Raw genomic sequence first — 27212 nt, 5'->3', positions numbered from 1 at the left:
AAACAAATCTTTTCCTATCTTTAAAGGTCATAAGGATCATAAACTACATTATTATCTAGGAGCTATCATATTTAGAACATACACCTGGAATTAATGAAGTTAATATGAAGTTAAATATGGGTAAGGGTTTATTTGTTTCAACATGTGTATACAATTAAACCAGCACTTTTCCCGACCACTATAAGTCATCACCTTTGTAATAAATCAAGTGCCCCTACAAAAGTGGATCTGTTTCTGATTTACTTTTCCTTAGAGTAGCACTATACTATCTTAATTAAACTTGATATCTAGTACAGCAAGTCTTCTCATTTTGTCTTATTCTTTAGGTGTGTCTGGCTATCCTTGATCCATGATATATCCATATAAAAATCAGAATCAGCTTGTCAATTTCGACCTAAAATTTTATATATATGTATTTTTTGGAATTTAATTTGTTTGCAGTAAATCTACAGACCTAGTTAGGGAAAACTGGTATCTTTACAATAGTGACTCTCTCATTACATGAACAAGGTGTATCCCTTCATGTATAAAGGTCTTTATTTTACATCAATAACGAATTGGAGTTGCCTTACAATTATTATTATTATTATTATTATTATTTTTGGAGACAGGGTCTCTCATTCTGCCGCCCAGGCTGAAGTACAGCGGCACAATCTCGGGTCACTGTAACCTCTGTCTCCTGGGCTCAAAGGATCCCCCCACCCAGTCTCTGATGTAGCTAGGATTACAGGTGTGCTCCACCATGCCTGGCTAATTTTTAATTTTTTTTTTTTTTTGTAGAAAAGATCTCACTATATTGCCCAGGCTGGTCTCGCATTCCTTGGCTCAAGCAATTCTCCCACCTTGGCCTCCCAAAGTGCTGGGATTACAGGTGTGAGCCACTGCACCCAGCCTCCTTGCAATTTTTTTTTACATTTAATCCTAGACATTTTGTTTCTAATGTTACTGTATTTTCATTTAGTTCCAAATATTTCAAAGTTTCCCCTGAGGTTGCTTCCTTTATCTATGTGTTATTTACAAGTGTGTTGTTTAATCTCTAAGTAACTAGGGACTTTGCAGCTATCTTTCTGTTATTGATTTCTAGTTTAATTTCACTGTGGTCTGAGAGCACACTGTATGATTTATATTATTTTTAATTTGTTAAGGTGTGCTTTATGGGCCTGCTGTGGTCTATCTTTGTGAATGTTCCATGTGAGCTTGAGAAGAATGTGTCTTCTGCTGTTGTTGAGGTAGTCTATAGATGTCCATTATATCCAGTTGATTTATGCTACTGCAGAGCTCAACAATGTCCTTACTAATTTTCTGCCTGCTGGATCTGTCCATTTTTGATAGAAGGGTGTTGAATTTTCTGACTAATAATATTGAATCCATTTGTTTCTCCATGCAGTTCTACCAGGTTTTGACTCGCGTATTTTTACATTCTGTTGTTAGATGCATACATTTTAAGGACTGTTACGTCTTCTTGAAGAACTGACCCCTTTATTATTATGTAATGTCCTTCTTTTTTTTTTTTGATACCGAGTTTCGCTCTTGTTGCCCAAGCTGGAGTGCAGTGGGATGATCTCGGCTCACTGCAACCTCCGCCTCCTGGATTCAAGCGATTCTTCTGCCTGAGCCTTCCTGAGTAGCTGGGATTACAGGCATGCGCCACCACGCCTGGCTAATTTTGTATTTTTAGTAGAGACAGGGTTTCTCCATGTTGGTCAGGCTGGTCTTGAACTCCCGACCTCAAATGATCCACTCATCTCGGCCTCCCAAAGTGCTGGGATTACAGGCATAATGTCCTTCTTTATCCCTAATAACATTCCTTGCTTTGAAGTCAGCTCTGTCTGACATTAATATAGCTAGCTACTCTCTTTTTTTGTTAGTGTTAGCGTGGCGTATCTTTCTCCATCCATTTACTTTTAACCTATATGTCTCTTTATATTTAAAGTGCTTTTATTATAGACAACATATAGTTGGGTCATATTTTTTGATCCACTCTGATAATCTCCACCTTTTTAACAGTGCATTTAGACCACTGACATTCAAAGTGATTACTGATATAGTTGAATTAATATCTACCATACATGTTAGTGTTTTCTATTTGTTGCCTTGTTCTTTGTTTCTATTTTGTCTTCCACTCTTTATCTGCTTTCTGTGGTTTTAAACAGGCATTTTATATTATTCCACTTTGCCTTCTTAGCATATCATATTTCTTTTAACTGTTTTTAGTAGTTGCCCTAGAGTTCACAATATACATTTAAACTAATCCAGATCCACTCTGTGATTTAAAAAAACCCTTATAATAACAATTCTAATTCCACTATTTCTTCCCTTGTATCATTGCTACCATTTATATACGTAAGCATGCCTTAGCATATATTTATACATAAGCATACATAATCAAATAAATTGTTGCTGTCATTACTTTTTTTTTTTTTTGAGATGGAGTCTCGCTCTGTCGCCCAGGCTGGAATGCAATGGCACAATCTCGGCTCACTGCAACCTCTGCCTCCCAGGTTCAAGCAATTCTCCTGTCTCAGCCTCCCAAGCAGCTGCAATTACAGGCACCCACCATCATGCCTGTGTAATTTTTGTATTTTTGCAGAGACAAGGTTTCACCATGTTGGCCAGGCTGGTCTTGAACTCCTGACCTCAGGTGATCCGCCCGCCATGGCCTCCCAAAGTGCTGAGATTACAGGCATGAGCCACCGCACCTGACTGCTGTCATTATTTTGAATAAACTGTTATATGTTCCCTCAACAAAGAATAAGAAATATTAGGCCAGGCATGGTGGCTCACGGCATAATCCCAGCATTTTGGGAGGCCAAGGCAGGAGGTTCCCTTGAGGCAAGGAGTTTGAGACCAGCCTGGGCAACATAGTAAGACCCATCTCTACCAAAATATATATATATTTTTAAGTTAGTCAAGCATGGTAGTGGGTGTCTGTAGTCTCGGCTACTCTGGAGGCTGAGGCAGGAGGACTGCTTGAGCCTGAAGCTGCAGTGAGCTAGGATCACACCACTGCACTCCAGTCTGGGCAACAGAGCAAGACTCTTATCTAAAAAAAAAAAAAAAAAGAAGAAGAAGAAGAAGAAAAGAAGAAGAAAAGAAAAATCAAAGGTTTTCTTTTACATTTTAAAATTCCTTCTCCAAAAAAAAAAGAAACACATTCCTTCTCTAACAGTCTTTTTTTTTTTTCCTTCCTCAGAAACCATGCAAGCAAGGATAGAGAGAACTGAAATAGTTAAGGCATTTAAAGCAAAAAGCCACTAATTTAGAGCTGTGTATCAAGCAAAATTATCCTTAAAAAGTACTAAAGATTTTCTCAGGCAAACAAAAATTAAGGGATTCTGTCACCAGTAGACCTGCCTTGCAAGAAATATTAAAAGAAATTATTATTATTTTTTTGAGATGGCATTTCACTCTTGTTGCCCAGGCTGGAGTGCAGTGGCACGATCTTGGCTCACTGCAACCTCCGCCTCTCAGGTTCAAGTGATTCTCCTGCCTCAGCCTCCCGAGTAGCTGGGATTACAGGTGCTTGCCACGACGACTGGATAATTTTTGTATTTTTAGTAGAGAAGGGATTTCATCATGTTGGCCAGGCTGGTCTCGAACTTCTGACCTCAGGTGATCTACCCACCGTAGTTTCCCAAAGTGCTGGGATTACAGGTGTGGGCCACCATGCTTGGCCCAATTCTTTACAAAGAAGGAAAATTATATCAGTCAGAAACTCAGATCTACATAAAGAAAAGAAGCACATTAGAAAAGAAATAAAAGAAGGTAAAATAGAATCTTTTTCTTTTTTTTTTTTTTTTTGAGACAGAATCTACTGTCACCCAGGATGGAGTGCAGTGGCACAATCATAGCTCACTGCAACCTCAGCCTCCAGGAGTCAAGCGATCCTCCCACTTGAGCCTCTCTAGTAGCTGTGACTACAAGTACATGCCACCATGCCCAGCTAATTTTTAAATTTTTTGTAGAGACAGGGTCTCACTACATTGATTGGCCTGGTCTCAAACTCCTGGACTCAAGCAACCTTCCCACCGTGGCCTCCCAAAGTGCTGGGATTACAGGCATGAGCCACTGTGCCCAGTCTAATTTTTCTTATTCTGAATTGAACTATCAGATAATGGCTTGTTCAAAATAATAATAGCGACAAAGTATTTGGTGACCATAGCTTATGAATATTACAGCTTGTAAATTAATGAATGCCAGCAATGTTATAAGGGACATGAGGGAGGAATTGCTAATACTTTGGTATAAGCTACTTGCACTACCTGTGAAGTTGTATAGTGTTATTTGAAAGAGGACTTGGATTAGTTGTAAATGTATATTGCAAACTCAAGGGCAACCACTAAAAAGAAAATTGAAAACATGTTAAGAGCACTGTGTTAAGTTAAATAAGACAGACAAAAAAGGACAAATATTACACAATTCTTACGTGAGGTACACAGAAAGAAGAATAGAGGTTACTGGGGTGTCAGGGAAGGACAGAATAGAAAGTCAGTATTTAGTGTACACAGTTTCTATTTGAGATGATAAAAAAGAAGTTCTGCTGATGGATGTACAACATTGTAAATGTACTTAACGCCACTGAACTATGCACTTAAAAATTATTAAAATGAGGCCAGGTATGGTGGCTCACACTTGTAATCTCAGCACTTTGGGAGGTCAATGCAGGAGGACTGCTTGAGCCCCAAGGGTTTGAGACCAGCCTGGGCAGCACAGTGAGACCCTGTCTCTATAAAAAATAGAAAAATTAGCCAGGCATGGTGGTGCATGCCTGTAGTCCTATCTGCTCAGGATGCTGGGGTGGGAGGATTGCTTGAGCCTAGGAGTTCAAGGTTACAGTAAGCTATGATTGCACCACTACATTCCAGCCTGGGCAGGGTCTTACTTTTATAAGACCCTGTCTATGAAAATAAATAATTAATTTTTAAAAATGATTAAAATGGCAAATTTTACGTATATTTTACCACAATAATTTGTTTAATTTAGTGGTTGCCGAAAGGTTTTCAATATGCATCTTTAATTGCAGTCTCCTTACAAATGATATTTTACCACTTCACATGTTATGTAAAGATCTTAGAATGGTATACTACTCCCAATCTTCTGTCCCATCATTTGTGTTATTATAGTTACATATGCTATAAACACACGGTATATTTCTACTAGTTTTGCTTCAAAGTTATCTTTTAGAGATATTGAAATTAAGAAAAAATGAACTTTTTATCTATCTACATTTATACCACTCCCATAATTCTTTGTGTAGATTCAAGTTTCTGTCTTATAGCAAATTCCTTCTGTCTTAAGAAGTTTCCTTACTGTTTTTTGTAGTGCAGGTCTCCTGGTGATGAATTCCCTTACTTTGTTTTCCTTTAAAAAGTCTTTATTTCTCCTTCACTTTTGGATGAAATTTTTGCTAGATATAGAATTCCGGGTTAAGTTTTTTTCTTTCAACATCTTAAAAATCTTACCCAACTATCTTGGTTGCACAGTGTCTCTAAAGAATTTTCCTCTTTCTCCTTGGTTCTCAGTAGTCTGAATATGATGTGTCTGGGTAGGTTTTATTTGTTTAGTAATTATTCTGTTTGCATTATCTGAGTTTCTTGGATCTGTGGTATAGTATCTTTCTTTTCTTTGGAAAATTGTCCATCTCATCAAATATCTTCTCCTCGCTCTTCTTTTTCCTTCTGAGATTCCAATTATAAATATATTACACTTTTTGGTAATATCTCACACTGTTGGTTGCTCTGGTCTCTTTTAAATTCCCACTCTTTTTTCTCTTTGTATTTCAATCTGGGCTATTTCTATTGATCTGTCTTCAAATTCATGGATCCTTTCCTCAGCTGTGTCAAATCTACTGGTGAGCCTGCCAAAGGTATTCAACTTTGTTATCACATTTTTCATTTCTATTATTTCTGTTTCATTTTTTCTAACAGTTTCCATCTCTGCTGCAATTCCTTTTCTGTTCATGCATGTTCTCCACCTATTCTGCTAGAGCTTTTTACATATTAGTCACAGTTATTTAAAATTCCAACATCTGGGTCATATGAGTCTGGTTCTGTTGATTGCTTTGTCTTTTGACAGTTTGCTGTTTGTCTCTGGCTTCTTTACGTGCCCCATAATATTCGGTTGGAAGCCAGACATTATGTATAGAATAGTCAAGAATGAGGCAAATAGTATTTATGCCTGGAAATGGGCATGCTTCTTCTTTTCTTAGGCCTTTAGTTTCAGAGAGAAAGTTAAGTCAATCTAATCAGAAGTGAAGCTGGATTTGTGTTTTATTGTTGCTATGGTGCATTCACAAGTACACCACAGGCTTCAAAGTCCTCTAGTATTATCTATGATTTAGGGTATAGGCTCATTTGCCAGAGGGTTTTTCTTTTTATCTCAATGTCTCCTGTTCCACCCTCAGATTTAGGTCTTCTGTTGGTGACTACACCTCAGAGACCATCTCTCTCCATGCTCTTGCCTCTCCCATACAACAGACCACCATTTTTCAACACTCACTTGGTGGTGGGGGACAGGTATGAGAGAGTACTCTGTGAGACTCAGCCACAGTCTTGGAGGCTCTGTGTCTCTGGGTCTAGGGGGTGGGAACTTCTCAGTGATCCTACCTGTCCCTCAACTGTAGGGAATCCATAATGCTCCAGTATGTATTCCTATCCCTCTCCCAAGGTACAGAGGGCTTATTTTCCCTTCTATTCTACTTCCCAGGGTATAATGGGTCTGTACCTTTGTCGCAGGATTAATAAGAGTTTGTAATCCTTCCCTAACAGTTTAAAGCTTTTGTCCTAGAGCATGTAGGTAACACTTAGTGCCTTTCCCACAACGCGTGCCTTTCCTTCCACCAGAATGCACACAAGCAAGGCTTTTTCACTCTTTGAGACCCTTTCTCCCTGCAAATCTGATTGACCTCTAATTCCTCCTTCCTGTGTTCCAAATTGGATCCTGTAAAACTCTTGCTATAGGCCTGCACATCTATCTCCTTTGATTTGGAGATCTGAGTTCTACCAGCTTTGCCTATGATCTACTAGCCACAAGCATCCCATCTCAGAATCTTCCCACACTTATGCTAGATTTTCACCGTATTTGGCAGCCCTTCACCACACATTATGATTCAGATTTACAAATATTTCCTACATTTGACAATAAAGAAGTTTTGCATTTGTTTTCTACTCTCCTGGTTGCTTTGTCATTCAAAGAGGAAGAGGTGAAATCTGTTTCTTTAACATGACATTTTTAGAACCAGAATCTTTGTAAGAAAACTTGTTCTCCATTTGAATATCAGTACAAATAAATAAGCTTGGGTAAATACTATCAGAATAAGAATAACACCAAAAACACGAATTCAAAGGTATTACATAACCACTAAATAGGCTTTTCATGTTAAAAAAGAATATTGAAAACAATTACAAAAGATTAATGCTGCCGAGACCAGCTCGGTCGGGGAGAACCTAACCCAGCGGTGCTAGAGGAATTAAAGACATACACACAGAAATACAGAGGTGTGAAGTGGGAAATCAGGGGTCTCACAGCCTTCAGAGCTGACAGCCCTGAACAGAGATTTACCCACATATTTATTAACAGCAAACCAGTCATTAGCATTGTTTCTATAGATATTAAATTAACTAAAAGTATCCCTTAAGGGAAACGAAGGGATGGGCTGAATTAAATGAATACGTTGGGCTATTTAACTGCAGCAGGAGCATGCCCTTAAAGACACAGACTGTTCATGCTTTTGTTTGTGTCTAAAGAATGCCTTTAAGCGGTTTTCTGCCCTGGGCGGGCCAGGTGTTCCTTGTCCTCATTCCCGTAAACCCACAACCTTCCAGCTTGGGCCATTATAGACATGTTACAGTCCTGCAGAGATTTTATTTGGGGCCAGTTTATGGCCAGACTTTGGGGGGCTTGCTCCCAACAATGCAATATGAAATAAAATCCTTATCTGAAATATGTAATTCTCACCACTTTAAGGGAGATATAAATGAACAAAGAATAATCAAAAAGGGCAGCTAACATGACTGAGTTTTTACAGGTGAAAAACTAAAAATAGTGGGACTCGCTGTGCACGGTGGTTCACGCCTGTAATCCCAGCACTTTGGGAGGCCGAGGCGGGCGGATCACGAGGTCAGGAGATCGAGACCATCCTGGCTAACACGGTGAAACCCCATCTCTACTAAAAGTACAAAAAATTGGCAGGGCATGATGGCAGGTGCCTGTAGTCCCAGCTACTCGGGAGGCTGAGGCAGGAGAATGGCGGGACTCTTAAGCATATAAAGACAAAGCAGCTAAAATAATATGGTTTATATTCGCAGACAACACTGACTGTGCATCAGTGTCTTCACAAATCCTAGAACAAAAGAAGTATGCCCTATTGAACATTGCTATGGGCTAAACTGTTCACCCCAAAATTTGTATGTTCGAACCCTAAGCTCCAGTATGACTGGATATAGGCCCTTTATGAAAGTTGTCTTAGTCCATCTGGGGTGCTACACCAAAATATCTTAGACTGGAAAATGTATAAACAACAGAAATTTACTGCTCACAATTCTGGAGGCTGGAAAGTCCAAGATCAAGGCCCCAGTGGATTCAGGATCTGGTGAGGGTTCACCTTCTGCTTCAAAGATGGTGCCTTCTTGCTGTCTTCACATGGTGGAAGTTGAGCAAACAAGCTCTCTCAAGCCTCCTTTATAATGGTGGCGCTAATCCCATTCATGAGAAAAAACCTTTATGGCCTAATCACCGCCCCAAGGCCCCACCTTTTCATACCACCACAATGGGGATTAGGTTTCAACATATAAATTTTGGGAGGGTGCAAACATTTAGAGGTCATAAGGATGGAGCCCTGATCCAACAGAATTGGTTCTTCTTCCTTTAAGAAGAGACACCACAGAGCTCTTGCTGTTTCTACCATGTGAGGACACAGCAAGGTGGCAACTATCTGCAAGCCAGAAAGAGGGCCCTCACCAGAAAGCAGCTACACACCTAGGCTTTCAGTCTCCACAACTGTGAGAAGATAAATGTCAGTTGTTTAAGCCACCTACTCTATGATATTTTGTTATGGCAGCCCAAGCAGACTATGACAAATATGAAATAAGTAGTTTTAGAATTAATTATTCTGTGTGTTTTAAGAGGGAATTAGAGTAAAGAGGTTAAAAACTAGGTCTAGGATGGGCACAGTAGCTCACGCCTGTAATCCCAGCACTTTGGGAGGCCAACGCAGGAAGATTGCTTGAGCCCAGGAGTTTGAGACTGGCCAACATGGTGAAACACCATCTCAACTAAAAATTAGCTGGGTGTGGTGGTGTACACCTGTAGTCCCAGTTACTTAAGAGGCTGAGGTGGGAGGGTCACCTGAGCCCAGGGGGCTGAGGCTGCAGTGAGCTGTGATGGGCGATGGAGTGAGACACTGACCCCTCACCCCCCTCACCAAAAAAAAATCTACGTCTAGATATAAATTACGAACAAAATTTGGGGTACTTTCTTACATTCTAAAGTCATTACACAGGGCAAATATGTTGTCATTGACAAGGCATTAAACTGGGTTGTTAGGGCATAAAACTGGGTTGCACAGGCCACTAATATGACATGTAATTATGTATGTCATACTTATGTTCTGCTCAATAAGAGTGACAGCAAATAATGCTATTGAAATTACTTTCAATGAATGCAACAAAGTAAATGCAACAAAGTACAATAATTTTTTTCAATTTATGACAAGGTTTTTTGACAAAAGTAAAGGAATATTCATAAATGGTCAAAAAGATAAGTCATGCATTGAGTGGCAGAAAATATACAAAACCAAAAAGGATTTTAGAATATGGCAAGTGTGACCAGGCACGGTGGCTCACGCCTGTAATCCCAGCACTTTGGGAGGCTGAGGCAGGAGGATCACACAGTCAGGAGATCGAGACCATCCTGGCAATGATGAAACCCCGTCTCTACTAAAAATACAAAAAATTAGCTGGGCGTGGTGGCGGGCACCTGTACTCCCAGCTACTCGGGAGGCTGAGGCAGGAGAATGGTATGAACCTGGGAGGCAGAGCTTGCAGTGAGCCAAGATCGTGCCACTGGACTCCAGTCTGGGTGACAAAGTGAGACTCCGTCTCAAAAAAAAAAAAAAAAAAAAGAGAATATGGCAAGTGTTCTTACTAAGGGTGGCAGGAGGAAAGAAAAAGCTCTTAAATTCTTTCAAGTACCACAAATTAAAATAACTTTAAATTCTCTAATGATAATACAGAGATTCGAAATAAAGGGATATAACACCAGTAAGGCAAATATAGTTATTGCTTACATGTTTAAAAGACCCATAGGGAACTGCTGTGGACCCTGTTTCTTCTAGATAATCTTCCCAGCTTAATTCTACCTCTTCCATACCAGAGCCGGCATCTAGAATTAAAAATAAAACAAAAACAGGTGAATCCCAATTAAAGAAAACTCAAGGTATAAAAACATAAACCTAATAAACCTAACTTTACAGAATTTACTTCACAACTGATTTTGCACAAAAGAATTAAGTGGGATTTTGTTTTGTTTTGTTTTTGTTTTTTAAATGATAGGTGTCCTTAGTGCACTGATTGTCAACGAATCTTCACAGAACAGCAGTTTGACATGCTATCTCTTGCTCAAGAGGCACCCAAATCTAGAGTTCACCCAAATGGATCATATAAAACTGGTAGGAGTATAAACCATTACTATCACTTTGGACTGAAATTTAGTATTCTCACATCAAACATTGAAGATACTTAATAAGCATTTCAAACTTAAATTTTCAACTTGATCCTTTCTTAGTACTCTCTGAGTGAAAGATACTCCTAGTAAATATTTTACCTTAATCAAAAAAAGTGTCATTATCCTTGCCTCCCTCCCTTTTTCTCCATACCTTATATCCAATCCATAGAAGAATTCCGTAGGTACTATCTTTAAAATATATCCAAAAGCTAGAAAGATCTCCTAACGACACAACTAAATCAACTACAGAACCAAGAGCAAACAAACCCCAAAGCTAGCAGGAGACAAGAAATAACCAAGATCAGAATGGAACTGAAGGAGATAGAGACACGAAAAACCCTTCAAAAAAATAAACAAATACAGGCACTGGTTTTTTGAAAAAATTAATAAAATATCCGTAATCCCAGCACTTTGGGAGGCTGAGGTGGGCAGATCACTTGAGGTCAAGAGTTCAAGACCAGCCTGGCCAACATGGTGAAACCCCGTCTCTACTAAAAATGCAAAAATTAGCCAGGCATGGTGGCACATGCCTGTAATCCCAGCTACTCAGAAGACTGAGTCAGGAGAACTGCTTGAACCCAGGAGGCAGAGGTTGCAGTGAGCCGAGATCGTGCCACTGCACTCCTGCCTGGGTGATGGAGCGAGACTCTATCTCAAAAATAAATAAATAAATAAATAAATAATAAAATAGAACACTAACTAGACTAATGAAGAAAAAAGAGAAAAATCACATGGACACATTAAAAAATGATAAAGGAGATATCACCACCGATCCCATAGAAATACAAACAACCATCAGAGAATACTATAAATACTTCTATGCAAATAAATTAGAAAATTTACAAGAAATGGATAAATTCCTGGACACATACACCCTCCCAAGACTGAACCAGGAAGAAGCTGAATCCCTGAATAGACCAATAATGAGTTCTGAAATTGAGGCAGTAATGAACAGCCTACCAACTAAAAAAGGCTCAGGACAGATGGATTCACAGCAGATTTCTACCAGAGGTACAAAGAAGAGTTGGTATCATTTCTTCTAAAACTATTCCAAAAAACTGAAAATGAGGCACTCCTCCCTAACTCAGTTTATGAGGCCAGCATCATCCTGATACCAAAACCTGTCAGAGAAACAACAACAAAAATAAAACTTCAGGCCAATATTCCTGATGAACATCAATGCAAAAATCCTCAATAAAATACTGGCAAACAGAATGCAGAAGGCACATCAGAAAGCTTATCTACCACAATTACGTAGGCTTCATCCCTGAAATGCAAAGCTGGTTCAACAGACGCAAATCAATAAACGTAGTTCATCACATAAACAGAACTAAAGATAAAAACCACATGATTATCTCAAAAGACACAGAAAAGCCTTTGAAAAAATTCAACATTCCTTCATGTTAAAAACTCTCAATAGGCTGGGCGTGGTAGCTCACGCCTGTAATCCCAGCACTGTGGGAGGCTGCGGCGGGCAGATCACGAGGTCAAGAGATGGAGACCATCCTGGACAACGTGGTGACACCCCATCTCTACTAAAAATACAAAAATTAGCTGGGTGTGGCCGCACGCACCTGTAGTCCCAGCTACTCCAGAGGCTGAGGCAGAAGGATTGCTTGAACCCGGGAAGCAGAGGTTGCAGTGAGCTGACATCGCGCCACTGCACTCCAGCCTGGTGATGGAGCGAGGCACTGTCTCAAAAATAAATAAATAAATAAAATAGGCTGGGTGCAGTGGCTCACGCCTGTAATCCCAGCACTTTGGAAGGCCGAGGCAGGTGGATGACAGGGTCAGCAGTTCGAGACCAGCCCGGCCAACATGGTTAAATCCCATCTCTACCAAAAATACAAAAAAATTAGCCAGGCGTGGTGGCGTGCGCTTATAGTCCCAGCTACTCAGGAGGCTGAGGGAGAAGAATCACTTGAACCAGGGAGGTGGAGGTTGCAGTGAGCCGAGGTTGCACCACCGCACTCCAGCCTGGGCAACAGAGCGAGATTCCATCTCAAAAAATAAATAAATAAAATAAAATAAAAACTCTCAATAAACTAGGTATTGATGGAACATATCTCAAAATAATAAGAGCCATTTATGACAAACCCACAGCCAATATCATACTGATGGGCAAAAGCTGGAGGCATTCCCCTTGAAAACTGGCACAAGACAAGGATGCCCTCTCTCACCACTCCTATTAAACATAGTATTGGAAGTTCTGGCTGTGGCAATCAGGCAAGAGAGAGTGATAAAGGGTATTCAAACAGGAAGAGAGGAAGTCAAACTGTCTCTGTTTGCAGGTGACATGATCCTATCTCTAGAAAACCCCATCGCTTCAGCCCAAAAGCTTCTTAAGCTGAGAAGCAACTTCCGCAAAATCTCACGATACAAAATCAATGTGCAAAACTCACAAGCATTCCTATACACCAACAACAGACAAGCAGAAAGCCAAATCATGAATGAACTTCCATTCACAATTGCTGCAGAGAATAAAATACCTAAGAATACAGTTAACAATGGAAGTGAAGGACCCCTTCAAGGAGAACTACAAACCACTGCTCAAGGAAATCAGAGAGGACACAAACAAATGGAAAAACATTCCATGCTCATAGACAGGAAGAATCAAAATATCATGAAAACGGTCATACTACCCAAAGTAATTTATAGATTCAATACTATTCCCATTAAACTACCACTGACATTCTTCACAGAAATAGAAACAAACTTTTAAATTTCACAGGAAACCAAAAAAGAGCCTGTACAGACAAGACAATCCTAAGCAAGAAGAACAAAGGTGGAGGCATAACCCTACCTAACTTCAAACTATACAAGTCTACACTAATCAAAACAGCATGATACTTGTACAAAAACAGACATCTAGACCAATGGAACAGAATAGAGAACTCAGAAATAAGACCACACATCTACAACCATCTGATTTTCAACAAACCTGCACTAAGGTTGTTCAAAAACAAGCACTAAGGATTCCCTATTTAATAAATGGTGCTGGGAGAACTGACTAAGCCATAAGCAGAAAATTGAAACCGGATTCCTTCCTTATGCCTTATACAAAAATTAACTCAAGATGCATTAAAGACTTAAATGTAAAACCCAAAACTATACAAACCCTAGAAGAAAATCTAGGCACTAACATTCAGGGCATAGGCATGGGCAAAGATTTCATGACAAAAACGTCAAAAGCAATTGCAACAAAAGCAAAAATTGACAAACGGGATCTAATTAAACTAAAGAGCTTCTGCATAGCAAAAGAAACGATCACCAGAGCGAACAGACAACCTAAAGAATGGGAGAACATTTTTGTAATCTCTCCATCTGACAAAGGTCTAATATCCAGAATCTACAAGGAACTTAAACAAATTTAGAAGAAAAAACCCAATAACCCCACTAAAAAGCGGACAAAGGACATGAACAGACATCTTACAAAAGAAGACATTTATGCGAGCAACAAACATATAAAAAAAGCTCAACATCACTGATGATTAGAGAAATGCAAATCAAAACCACAATGAGATACCATCTCACACCAGTCAGAATGATGATTATTAAAAAGCCAAGAAACAGGCTGGGCAGCGTGGCTCATGCCTGTAATCCCGGCACTTTGGGAGGCCACGGCAGGTGGATCACTTGAGGTCAGGAACTCAACACCAGCCTGGCTAACATGGTGAAACCCCATCTCTACTAAAAATACAAAAATTAGCCAGGCGTGGTGGCGTGTGCCTGTAATCCCATCTACTCAGGAGGCTGAGGCAGGAGAATCACTCGAACCTGGGAGGCAGAGGTGGCAGTGAGCAGAGATCACACCACTGCACTCCAGCCTGGGTGACAGAGTGAGACTCTGTCTCAAAAAAATTAAATTAAATTAAAAAGTCAAGAAACAACAGATGCTGTTGAGGCTGCAGAGAAATAGGAACACTTTTACACTGTTGGTGGGAATGTAAATTAGTTCAACCATTAGTGGAAGACAGTGTGCCAATTCCTCAAAGACCTGGAACCAGAAATACCATTTGACCCAGCAATCCCATTACTGGGTACCTACCCAAAGGAATATAAATCATTCTATTATAAAGATACATGTACATGTATGTTCATGGCAGTACTATTCTCAATAGCAAAGACATGGAATCAACCCAAATGCCCATCAACAATAGACTGGATAAAGAAAACCTGGTACATATACACCATGGAATACTATGCAGCCATAAAAAGGAACGAGATCATGTCCTTTGCAGGAACATGGATGGAGCTGGAACCCATTATCTTCAGCAAACTAACGCAGCAACAGAAAAGCAAACCCCACATGTTCTCACTTATAAGTGGGAGATGAACAATGTGAAAACATGGACACATCGGGGGGGAAAGCATACACTGGGGTCTGTCAAGGGGGACAGGGGGAGGAGAGCATCGGGAAAAATAGTTAATGTATATTGGGCTTAATACCTAGGTGATGAGTTGATAAGTGCAGCAAATCACCATGGCACACGTTTACCCATGTAACAAACCTGCACATCCTGCATATGTATCCTGGAAATAAAAACAAACAAAAAACATATCTCAAATCAAATCACTTCCCACCATATCTACTGGCTATCTCTAGTCCAAGGCCTAACCACAATATCTTCCACCTTTCAATCCACCTTTCAATTACACTTAAAATCTAAAATCTGTGGGACACTACAAAGGCCGTACATGACCTGATCCCTGGCTGCCTACCCTACCACTTTATCCTCAGCCAAACTCTCCATGCTAACCACACTCGGGTGACAATGAGGTTCTTGCCATTCTTTAATCATACTCTTTCTACAAACCCTCTACATTTGCTATCCCTCAACTCAAAGAATCATCTCCCAGTGTCCTTCATGCTCCATTTCATTCAAGTCTCTACTCAAATGTTCATCTTCAGAAAGGCAACAGTATCCATCTTTAGGCTCTGCTTCCCTTTTCTTCATGGCATTCATTCCTATTGACAATATACCTGTTAGATCACAAACTCCATAAAGTCAGGAATTTGCCACCTAGATTCTTAAAATACTCTTGTTAAGTGAGCCAAGACTCAAGTACTCTATAATCCAATAATCTCACTTCACATAAACTCCCTAAGAGCAGAGATGGTTGTTTTGTTGTTGTTGTTCATTGATGTATTCCTCTGCCCAGAACAATGCTTGTTATACAGAAGACTCTCAATAAACTGCTGAATGAGTACACCCTAGGGGAAACCATACTCCACATGACCACAAGGAGGTAAATATAAGGATGTTCATCCCAGCAGCATTTGTAATATCAACAAACTGGAAGCAGTAAGTAGAATACGTAAGTTATGGCAATTCTTCAATGGAATACTACTATACAGCAGTTGAAATGAATGCTAGTGTTGACATAGATAAGTCTCAAAAACACACATGAAGCAGAAAAGGCAAGTGCAGAATGAAAAGCGCAGCTAGGTTTCAAAACAAAACTTTGCAGTGTAATGTTTATGAATATATGCATATTAATATAAGAGTGTAAAGAAAAGGATGAAAAGAATACGTATCAACTTCAACAAAGTTACCTTTGGGGATAAAGAGAAGGAAACAGATTAGAAGGGAAGCACAAAGAGGCTTAAACTGTATTATGTTTCACTTCTTTTAAAAAATGAAAATGCATGAAAAGATGTTCAACATTACTAATCATTAGGGAAATGCAAATCAAAACTACGATGAAATGCCATTTCACACATATTAGAATAACTATAAACAAAAAGGCAAAAAATAATAAGTGTTGGTGAGGATGTGGAGAATTAAGAATGGTTGTATATTTCTGGTGGGAATGTAAAATGGTACAGCCACTATAGAAAACTGTACAGTACTTCCTCAAAATATTTTTAAAATATCATATTATCTATCTATCTATCTATCTATCTATCTATCTATCTATCTATCTATCTATCTATTATCTATCTATCTATCTATCTATCTATCTATCTATCTATCTATCTATGCATGTCTGTGTATATACCCAAAAAGAATTAAAAAGAGGGACTCAAACATGTATTTGTACACAAACGTTTATAGCAGCAATATTCACAATAACCAAAAGGTAGAAGCAACCCAAGTGTCCATCAACAGATGAATGGATAACAAAAAGAATGTAGTATATACATACAATGGAATATTATTTAGCCTTTTAAAAAAAGGAAATTCTGGCCGGGTGCGGTGGCTCATGCCTGTAATCCCAACACTTTGGGAAGCCAAGGCAGAGGATAGCTTAAGCCCAGGAGTTTGATACCAGCCTGAGCAACAGAGGGAAATCTCGTGTCTACAAAAATATTTTTAGGAGTAAGCTGAGCATGGTGGTGAGTGGCTGTAGTCCCAGCTACTTGAGAGGCTGAGGTGGGAGGATCACTTGTGAGGTTGGGGCTACAGTGAGCAGTGATCACATCACTGAACTCCAGCCTGGGCTGTTAGAGACCCCATCCTCCCAAAAATAAAGTTCTGACACATACTACAACATTGATAAACACTGAAGACATTATGCTAAGAGAAATAAGCCCGTCACAAAAAACAAATGGATACCTATAGTAGTCAAATTCATAGAAACGGAAAATTAAATGGTGGGTGCTAGGGCCTAGGGAAACTGGGGAATGGGGAGTTACTGTTGAACAGGTATACCTTTCCATTTGGAAAGATAAGGAGATGGCTGGCAGTGATTATTGCCCAACAATGTGAATGTACTTAATGCCAATAAACTATACACTTAAAAATTGTTAAAATGGCCTGTAATCCCAGCTACTCAGGAGGCTGAAGCAAGAGAACTGCTTGATCCCAGGAGTTCAAGACTGTAGTGCCTGTGAACTACAAGACATGATTGTGCCTGTGAATAGCCACTGCACTCCAGCCTGGGCAATGTTGCAAGACCCCATCTCTTTAAAAAAGGCGAAAATGGTAAATTTTACATGATGGACATTCTACCACAATAAAAAATTAAAAACAAATATTGAACATTAACATTTATTAAATATTTATGCTAGGCATATGGCTGTTTGTTTTAGTCTTTTCCATAGTTTTAATGTATTTGAAATGTTTTCATTAGAAATACAAGCCAATAATAAAGACGGCTTTGAGGGCATCTTGAAAGTACAGGCCAGTGGAAAGTCAATTTACACAACAAGGCTGGGCATTCATGGCCCTTAGCAAGGACTCTAGGCCCTTAAACAGCATGTTAATTTAAAAATAAAAAATAAATAACAATTAAAATGATGAATCACTCAACTAAAATCTCTCACACAATGCTGAAAAGAAACAAGACTAATGATGTGATGAGATGATGAGCAAGATATGAGAATTTACTAAAGAAATGCATAATCCTTAAATATATGAAAATGTGCAAATTTTAAGAGAAATGCAAATTAAAACAACAGAGATATCAGATTGAAAAGAATTCCAAAGTGTGACAAGCCTCTATGGTGAGGCTGTAGTTACACAGGTAAAGCATAATGACACAACCTCTGTGGAAGAAAACTTGGCAATATCCAACAAAATTACATATGTATTTACCTTTTGATCCAGCAATCCCACTTCTAGGAATCTATCCCAAAGATATGTTGGCAAAAATACAAAAAGACATATGTACAAAGCCATTCATTGCAGCACTATTTGTAATACCAAGACTGGAAATAACCCTGACGTCCATCAATAAGGAAATGGTTGAATAAATATGGTATATGTATTCAGTACAGGTTGCTGTAAAAAGCAATGAGAACAATTTCTATATACTGATGTGGAATAATCTCCAAAATATACTGTTAAGAGTAACCACACTACCAAACAGTATTTTTTTTTGTATCCCTACTTTTTGTATAAGATGGGAGAGGGGCCAGGAGCAGTGGCTCATGCCTATAATCCTAGCACTTTGGGAGGCCGAGACGGGTGGATCACATGAGGCCAGGAGTTCGAGAGGAGACTGGCCAACGTGGTGAAACCCCATCTCTACTAAAAATACAAAAATTAGCCGGGTGCACGGTGGCACGTGCCTGTAATTCCAGCTACTCAGGAGGCTAAGGCATGAGAATTGTTTGAACGCGGAGGCAGGGGTTGCAGTGAGCCGAGGTTGTGCCACTGCACTCCAGCCTGGGTGACAGAGCAAGGCTCCCTGTCTCAAAAAAATAATAATAAATAAATAAATAAATAAATAAATAAATAAATAAATAAGAGACAGATTTGAGTATGAGGATATATGTATATACGCTCACATATATTAGTTTATATTTTTAAAAATGAACAACAGGAGAATAAATTAAAAAGTAATAAAACTGGCTATATATGTGGAAAAACAGAAAGAATTAGTGATATCAGGTTGAAGTTATTTTATTTTATTTTATTTTTTTGAGATGGAGTTTCACTCTGTCACCCAGGCTGGAATGCAGTGGTGCGATCTCAGCTCACTGCAACCTCCACCTCCTGGGTACAAGTGGTTCTCTTGCCTTAGCCTTCCTAGTAGCTGGGATTACAGGCGCATACCACCATGCCCGGCTAATTTTTTGTATTTTTAGTAGAGATGGGGTTTTACCATGTTGGCCAGGCTAGTCTCAAATCCCTGACCTCAGGTGGTCCACCCGCCTCGCCCTCCCAAAGTGCTGGGATTACAGGCATGACCCCCCGCCCGGCCAATTTTGACTTTAGAAGTATGCAGACTCCTTATACAATTTAGAAACAATTAAATTGAAATAAAAAAATTCTATAAATTTCAAATGAACTGAAACACATGAGCTAACTGTTGGTGGGAAAAACACAAGAAAACAGGATTCCTTTAAGTAACGCTATTTATTTTTATTTGTTTTTGAGACAGGGTCTTGCTCTGTCACCCAGGCTGGAGTGCTGTGGTACAATAAAAGCTCTCTGAAGCCTCAGCCACCCTGGCTCAAGCAATCTTCCCACCTCAGACTCCCAAGTAGCTGGGACTACAGGTACATGCCACTGCACCTGGCTAATTTTTTTTTTCTTTTTGGTAGAGACAGAGTTTCCCTATGTTGCCCAGACTGGTCTTGAACCCCTGGGCTCAAGCAATCCTCCTGCCTTTGCCTCCCAAAGTGCTGGATTACAGGCGTGAGCCACCGGGTCTGGCCTACACCATATTAAAATACAATACTCTGACTATAAACACCAGTGGAATATATTTAAAAGCAAAAACTATAAATAAATCTTAAACTGCACACTGTGGTTGATATCTGAAATGTTGGTATTATTATTTTAAAATAATTAGAGGACTTTTATAGGATAAAAACAAAGAAGTAATAATATTACCATCATTAGCAAACAAGACACTTCTAAAAGGGAAGAGATAAAAGCATAAAATCAAAGAAGAAAAAACCTTGTAACCCTGTTTTATTTTTTGTTTGTTTTGTTTTTTTGAGATGGAGTTTCCCTATATTGCCCCAGCTGGCCTTGAATTCCCAGGCTCAAGCCACCTCAGCCTCCCAAGTAGCAGGACTACAGGTGCATGCCACTGTGCCCAGTTAAAACCCTGTAATTTTAAATTTAAATTGTAAGTATCAATGTAAAACCATTATTTTCTTTACTTTTCAAAAGATGTGTATTTTCATGGCTGAGCATGGTGGCTTACACCTGTAAATCCCAGCAATTTGGGAGGCTGAGGCAGGAAGATCACTTGAAGCCAGGAGTTTGAAACCAGCCTGGGTAACATAGCAAGACCCCATCTCTACAAAAATAAAAAAAATTGCTGGGGATGATGGCACGTGCCTGTGTTCCCAGCTACTTGGGAGGCTGAGGTGGGAAGATGACTTGAACACAGGAGTTTGAGGCTGCAGTGAGCCATAATCATGCCACTGTACTCCATCCTGAGTGACAAAGCAAGATTTTGTCTCTAAAAAATAGAAAATAATTTTAAATGTGTATTTTCTAGCTATGTCTGTAAGTAAGGCCTAGAATAAATTACAACCTAGTATCAAATTAGCACTCCAGCACCCAGATTGTGGTCTCTAAATATCATACCTACTTTAAAGAAAAAAAAAGCTCCTCAGAGAAACAGCAGATTGCAAGTTTGGGGCAGAATATGTTCAGGAGGTACCTTGGAATCTTACTGGTCCAGAAGGCAAGGACTAACTGTATCAAAGATACATGACATCACATCAGAAGAACACAGGAACCACTCTGAAAGAACTCTTGCTGCTCTAGAATTTGATCATCAAATGAATGATGACAGCAATGAATTCAAACTCATCAAATGTATACATATACATATACGTACTTAAATACATGAGTTAATAATATTCAAAACAAAGGAAAAATCAGCTTCTGAAATGGCAAAATGATTATCGCAGTGAACCCACTCTCCCATAAAAGAACCAAAAGACTGGCTAAACAATGAAAATCATCATTTCAAAATCCTAAAATTAACCAAAGGCACAGAACAAGCTAAAAAGCATCAATTCAAGATAAGCCACTAAACCTCAGTTAGAAGAGCGAAATGTGACATTTTAAGTTGGGACTATTCCCTTCCCTCTTCCTTCTCCAGCTCAAAAAGAGAATTTTAGAACTGAAAATAACCCAATTAATAAAAAACAAACCCTCTATGGATAAGTTCAACAGCAGAATGAAGCAGACAAGAAAGAATGAGTAAAATTGAAGACAAAACAACAGAAAAAACCCAATCTAAACAACAGAGAGAAAACATTACAAAAAAAATGAAGAGAGTCTGAGGGACATGTGGGACAGTAAGAGAAGCTCTAATATTAGTTTTATCAAAGTTTCAGAAGAAGAAAAAATGAAGACTGAAAAAGTATTTGAAGAAATAATGGCTAAAAATTTTCTAAACCTGGCAAAAGATAAAACGTCTATAAACTCAAGAAGTTAACTAAACCCCAAACAAGATAAACCCCCCAAAAAACATACACCAGACTCAAACTTCCAAAAACTAAAAGCAAAAAAAAAAAAAAATCTTAAAATTAACAACAGAGAAACCTCTCTTTTAAAGCAAAGCGTTGGAGGTGGGAGGTGGGAGAGTGTCCAATGACAGTAGATTTCTCATCAGAAACCATGGAGGCCGGAAAGAATTAGTACAATTATTTTCTGAGAGCTGAAAGAAATGAGCTTTCAACCCAGGATTCCATATCCAGCAAAAATATCCCTCAATAATGAATGGGGAAATCAACACATTCTCAAATGAAAGGAAATGAAGATAATCTGTCACTAGTAGACCTCCTTTTAAAAAAAGACTAAAGGCCGGGTGCGGTGGCTCACGCCTGTAATCCCAGCACTTTGGGAGGCTGAGGCGGACAGATCAGGAGGTCAGGAGATCAAGACCATCCTGGCTAACACGGTGAAACCCCGTCTCTACTAAAAACACAAAAAATTAGCCAGGCGTGGTAGCAGGTGCCTGTAGTCCCAGCTACTGGGGAGGCTGAGGCAGGAGAATGGCGTGAACTTGGGAGACGGAGCTTGCAGTGAGCCGAGCCGAGATTGCGCCACTACACTCCAGTCTGGGCGACAGAGCAAGACTCTGTCTCAAAAAAAAAAAAAAAAAAAAGGACTAAAACTGGCGCGGTGGCTCACGCCTGTAATCCCAGCACTTTGGGAGGCCGAGACAGGTGGATCACGAGGTCAGGAGATCAAGACCATCCTGGCTAACACAGTGAATCCCCGTCTCTACTAAAAATACAAAAAATTAGCCAGGTGTGGTGGCGGGCACCTGCAGTCCCAGATACTCGGAAGGCTGAGACAGGAGAATGGTGTGAACCCAGGAGGCGGAGCCTGCAGTGAGCCGAGATCACGCCACTGCACTCCAGCCTGGGTGACAGTGCGAGACTCCATCTCAAAAAAAAAAAAAAAAAGACTAAAGAAAATTATCTCAATAGAAATGAAGTGACAAAAGAAAGAATCTTGCAAAATCAGGAAAAGAATAAATGACAACAGAAAGAGTAAAAATATTGAAAAATATAATAAATTTTCCTTCTCTCAAGTGTTCTAAATTATGTTTGACAGTTTAAACAAAAATGTTAAGCATGTCTGATGTGGTTCTCAAAATATGTAGAGGAAAATATTTAAGGCAATTATAAATAAAAGAGGGTAAAGAGAAGTAAACGTAGGTAAGGTTTCTATACTTCACTTAAAGTAATAAAATGAAGATTGTGATAAGTTATATATATATATGTAATATAATACCTAAAGTAACCACTAATAAGTGCTACAAGAGGATATACTCAAAAACACTACAAATCAAAATGGAATTCTAAAAAAAAGTTCAAGTAGCCCACAGGAAAGCAGAGGGAAAAAAAGAACACAGAAGCCAGTCTGAAAGAAATCTCACTGCTCTAGAGAAACAAACAAACAAAAACAGAAAAAAATAAATAAGCAAAAAAGGCAGACTTGAATCCAAACATATCAATAATTACATTAAGTATAAATGGTATACATACATCCTGTAAGGCCAAAATTTTTAAAAATTAGTGTATGCTGTGTCAAGAACCTTATTTCAAATATAATGATACAGGCATGTTGAAAAGAAAAGGATGAAAAAGATATACCATGCAAACGTTAATAAAAGAAAGCAGGAATAGGTAAATCCTAGAGACAGAAAGTAGATTATGGATGCCAGAGTCTGGGTGGAAAAGGAAACGATGGCTAATGGTTTGTTGTGATGGAATGTTCTGGAATTAGACAGCAGTGATGGTTGGAAAACTTTGTGAATAGACTAAAAACCTCTGAATTATGTACTCTAAAAGGGTTGATTTTATGGTATGTGTATTGCATCTCAAAAAAAAAATATTTCAATAAAGTTTTTTGAAAAACAAACCTCAACAAAAAAACCAATCTTTATTAATTAAAAATAAACCAATTAATAATGAGCCAAAGACATGAAAAGATATTTCACTGAAGAGGATATACAGATGCCAAGTAGGAACACGTAAAGATGTTCAATATCACTGGCGGCCATTAGGGAGGTACAAATTAACACCATGATGAGCTGTCACTACCCACCTATCAGAATGGCTTAAACAAAAGTAATGACAACACCAGATAATAGTGAGGATGTAGAGAAACTAGATCTCTCATACACTGCTGGTGAGAATGAAAAATGGCACAGCCACTCTGGAGCATAATTTTGCAGTTTTCTTTACTAAATATGATCTAGTGATTGTGCTGCTGGGTATGTATCCCAGAAAAATAAAGTATTATATACATAATTGTTAATAGCAACTTACGTGTTTGTAACAGCCAAAAACTGGAAACAACCAAAATGTACTACAATAGATGAATGGTTAACCAAACTGTAGTACATTCATGACTACTCCTCCACAATAAAAAGGAACAAACTGTCAATATACGCAAGAGCTTGGATGGATCTCAAGGGCATTATTAAAGCCCATCTCAAAAAGCCATGTACCATGTTATTCTATTTATGTAACATTCTTTAAATGACAAAATTATAGAGATGGAGAACACATTAACAGTTGCCTGGAATTAGGGAAAGTGGGGGGAAGGAGGATAGGTGTGGGAGCTCTTTGTGGTGATGGAATAGTTGTGTATTTTGACTGAGGGGATGGTTCCAGGAATCTACACGTGATAAAATGACATAGAATTACACATTATTTATACTAATATCAATTTCCTCAGTTTTATATCATATTATTGTAACTAATGAGAGAAACTGGGTGAAAGGAACATGAAATCTGTAAGTACTATCTTTACAAACTCCTGTGAATGCATAATTACTTCAAAATAACTAGAAAGTAATCATCAAAATTTTAATGCTATTTTAAAAAAGAAGTCTACTCAAAACAGTTCCTTTTTTTTTTTTTTTTGAGAAGGAGTCTCGCTCCATTGCCCAGGCTGGAGTGCAGTGGTGCGATCTCGGCTCACTGCAAGCTCTGCCTCCCGGGTTCACACCATTCTCCTGTCTCAGCCTCCTGAGTAGCTGGGACTACAGGCGCCCACCACCACGCCCAGCTAATTTTTTTATATTTTGTTTAGTAGAGACGGGGTTTCACCGTGTTAGCCAGGATGGTCTCAATCTCCTGACCTCATGATCTGCCCACCTCGGCCTCCCAAAGTGTTATGATTACAGGCGTGAACCACCATGCCCAGCCTTGTTCATAACAGTTTCTTTACAGCAAACATTATTAGTAGCCCCTAGTGCCAGGTTCTCTGAGAGGTACAGAAGATGGCAATGAAAAACAACTTAAGACTTCAAAGAGCTTCCAGTTCAGTGGTAGAGAAACAGACAATATAACAAAGGCAAGTAATATAATTGTGCATCCTAGAGAATAAATTCTGAGAATAAAACCAATACCTGCATCAAGCTGCTGCTCCCCGTTCATTTCCACAGCATATAGGCTATATCCTCCTGACACAAAGGAAAGGCCTATGGTTCTGCTAGGATCTGAAGATTACTTGCAGGTTCCAAGCATCTGTTCAATGGGTATCCAAGGGTCCAAATGAAAGTGCTGAAAAATGAAAAAGAACACATGAACAGCCTGAAGCCCAAGTGTGCTTACTCACTCATCAAACAGGGCACTCGACTGGTTGAGAGATGAGATAAGACAAAAACATACTGGCAGAATAGATAGGACTGGAGGAAAAATTGACACCTTTTCTAATTTTGAAGAGTCTGTATGTGTATGTGTGCGCTCATGTGCGTCTGTATGTGTAGAGAACGCACACTATCAAGATCTTGATAATAAATCTAAAACTCACAAGAAAGTAAGATGTATATGAATCATTACCCTTTAAATTTACATTACCATATTTAGCACCATGATTCCTATCCACAAAACTCCAGTTCCTAATGGTCTCCTAGGGAGACGGGGGAGTTAGCTTTCAATGCTGTCTTACACAACAAATATGATTCAGGATACAGTACTACTTTATCTAATTTTCCATTTCATCTATCTAGAATATTATGCAGAACCATAAATATCAACTGTATTAGCCTACAATTACAAAGAGGATTCCTCCAAAATAAGCTTTGAACCTGCTTATTCTTTTTTTAAAAAACAGCTTTAGGGCTGGAAGCGGTGGCTCATGCCTGTAATCCCAACACTCTGGGAGGCTGAGGTGAGAGGATTGCTTCGAGCCCAGGAGTTTGGGACCAGCCTGGGCAACATGGCAAAACCTCATCGGTACTAAAAATACAAAAACTAGCTGGGTATGGTGGCGCATGCCTGTAGTTTCAGCTACTCGGGAGGCTGAAGTGGGAGGATGGCTTGAGTCTGGGGGACAGAGGTTGCAGTGAGCCAAGATCGCACCACTGCACTCCAGCCTGGGTGACAGAGCCAGACACTGTATCACAAAAAAAGAAAAAAAAAAACCTTTATTGAGATATAAATCACATACCAAAATTTCCCATTTTAAGTGTACAAATTAATTTTTAGTAAATGTACAAAGTGTAACCATCATAATTGAATTTGAGAATACTTCTATTATCCTGAAAAGAAGCCAAATGCTCACTTGCAGCTCCTTCCCATTCCATCCCTAAGCTCAAGCAACCACTCATCTGCTTTGTCTCTACAGATTTTGCCTTTCCCAAACATTTCACATAAATGGAACCATATGAAATGTGGTCTTTCATATTTGGTTGTCTTTCACTTATCATGTTTTTGAGGTTCATCCACGTTGCAGTATGGATGAATCTATTTATTCTTGCTTTACATACATGTAAAATAATCTAAGCTATTATCTTAATATGTGCCTAATAGATTAGAAAGAGAAAATGAAAGGGAGAAAAGAGCTGCTACAGGAAGGCACGGCATGAACTAACTGCAAAAGTGACAATACAGAAAACTATAGCATTGGGATGGGTACTTAACAGCACAGCTTTGGGGGTGATATTTGTAGGATCAAGCAATTCTATACCTCTCAAAAGTTTTGAGTGTGTATTAGAGCTCCCAGTAAATGATTCTCATAAGCAACTTTAATCATGAAGAAAAAGCTTAGCTTTTAATACATCCTTACATCACTTTGAAAAGGTACCAGCTACCTAAAGGACAATAGCTTAAAATGGGTAGGGATGGCCGGGTGTGTGGCTCATGCCTCTAATCCTAGCACTTTGGGAGGCCAAGGTGGGCAGATCACTTGAGCCTAGGAGTGAAAGACCAGCCTGGGCAACACAGCAAAACTCTGTCTCAAAAAATATATATGAAAATTAGCTGGGTGTGGTAGTGCATGCCTGCAGTCCCGGCTACTTGGGTGGCTGAGGCAGGAGAATCACTTGAGCCCAGGAGGCTGAGGGTGAGGCTGCAATGAGACAAGATCACGCCACTGCACTCTAGCCTGGGCAATGGGAGTGAAACCCTGTCTCAAAAAAAAGGTGGGGAGGTAAGGAAACCTAGGTTCTAGTGCCAGGTCTACTGATAACTAGCTATGCAATCTGATACACTACCATATTATATCCATTTTTTATCTATAAAACAAATAAAGATCTTTTTCAGATTTAAAATTTTCATTTCATAATGAGCGTAGAAAAAGTTTTGATAACTATTAAAATTGTGA

At 39.1% G+C, this 27212-nt stretch overlaps 1 protein-coding gene across 5 annotated transcripts in view; it reads right to left on the bottom strand.

The window, feature by feature from the left end:
* The window catches only part of SFMBT1 (Scm like with four mbt domains 1), a 156566-nt gene that overhangs the window by 48873 nt on the left and 80481 nt on the right, over nucleotides 1–27212 (bottom strand). For all 5 annotated transcript variants that reach the window (XM_058442976.1, XM_058442975.1, XM_058442974.1 and 2 more), the window contains exons 2-3: nucleotides 25015–25168; nucleotides 10286–10380 (exon numbers count right to left, since the gene is read on the bottom strand). In XM_058442976.1, coding sequence (XP_058298959.1) covers nucleotides 10286–10380; nucleotides 25015–25042 — 123 coding nt within the window. In that variant the 5' untranslated portion in view covers nucleotides 25043–25168. The remainder of the gene's footprint in view (nucleotides 1–10285; nucleotides 10381–25014; nucleotides 25169–27212) is intronic.

The sequence above is a fragment of the Hylobates moloch genome, unplaced genomic scaffold (genome assembly GCF_009828535.3).
Source record: "Hylobates moloch isolate HMO894 unplaced genomic scaffold, HMol_V3 SCAFFOLD_8, whole genome shotgun sequence".
Classification (NCBI taxonomy): domain Eukaryota; kingdom Metazoa; phylum Chordata; class Mammalia; order Primates; family Hylobatidae; genus Hylobates; species Hylobates moloch.
The sequence above is the reverse complement of the archived record's forward strand: the minus strand, read 5'-3'. Positions and strand labels throughout refer to the sequence as shown.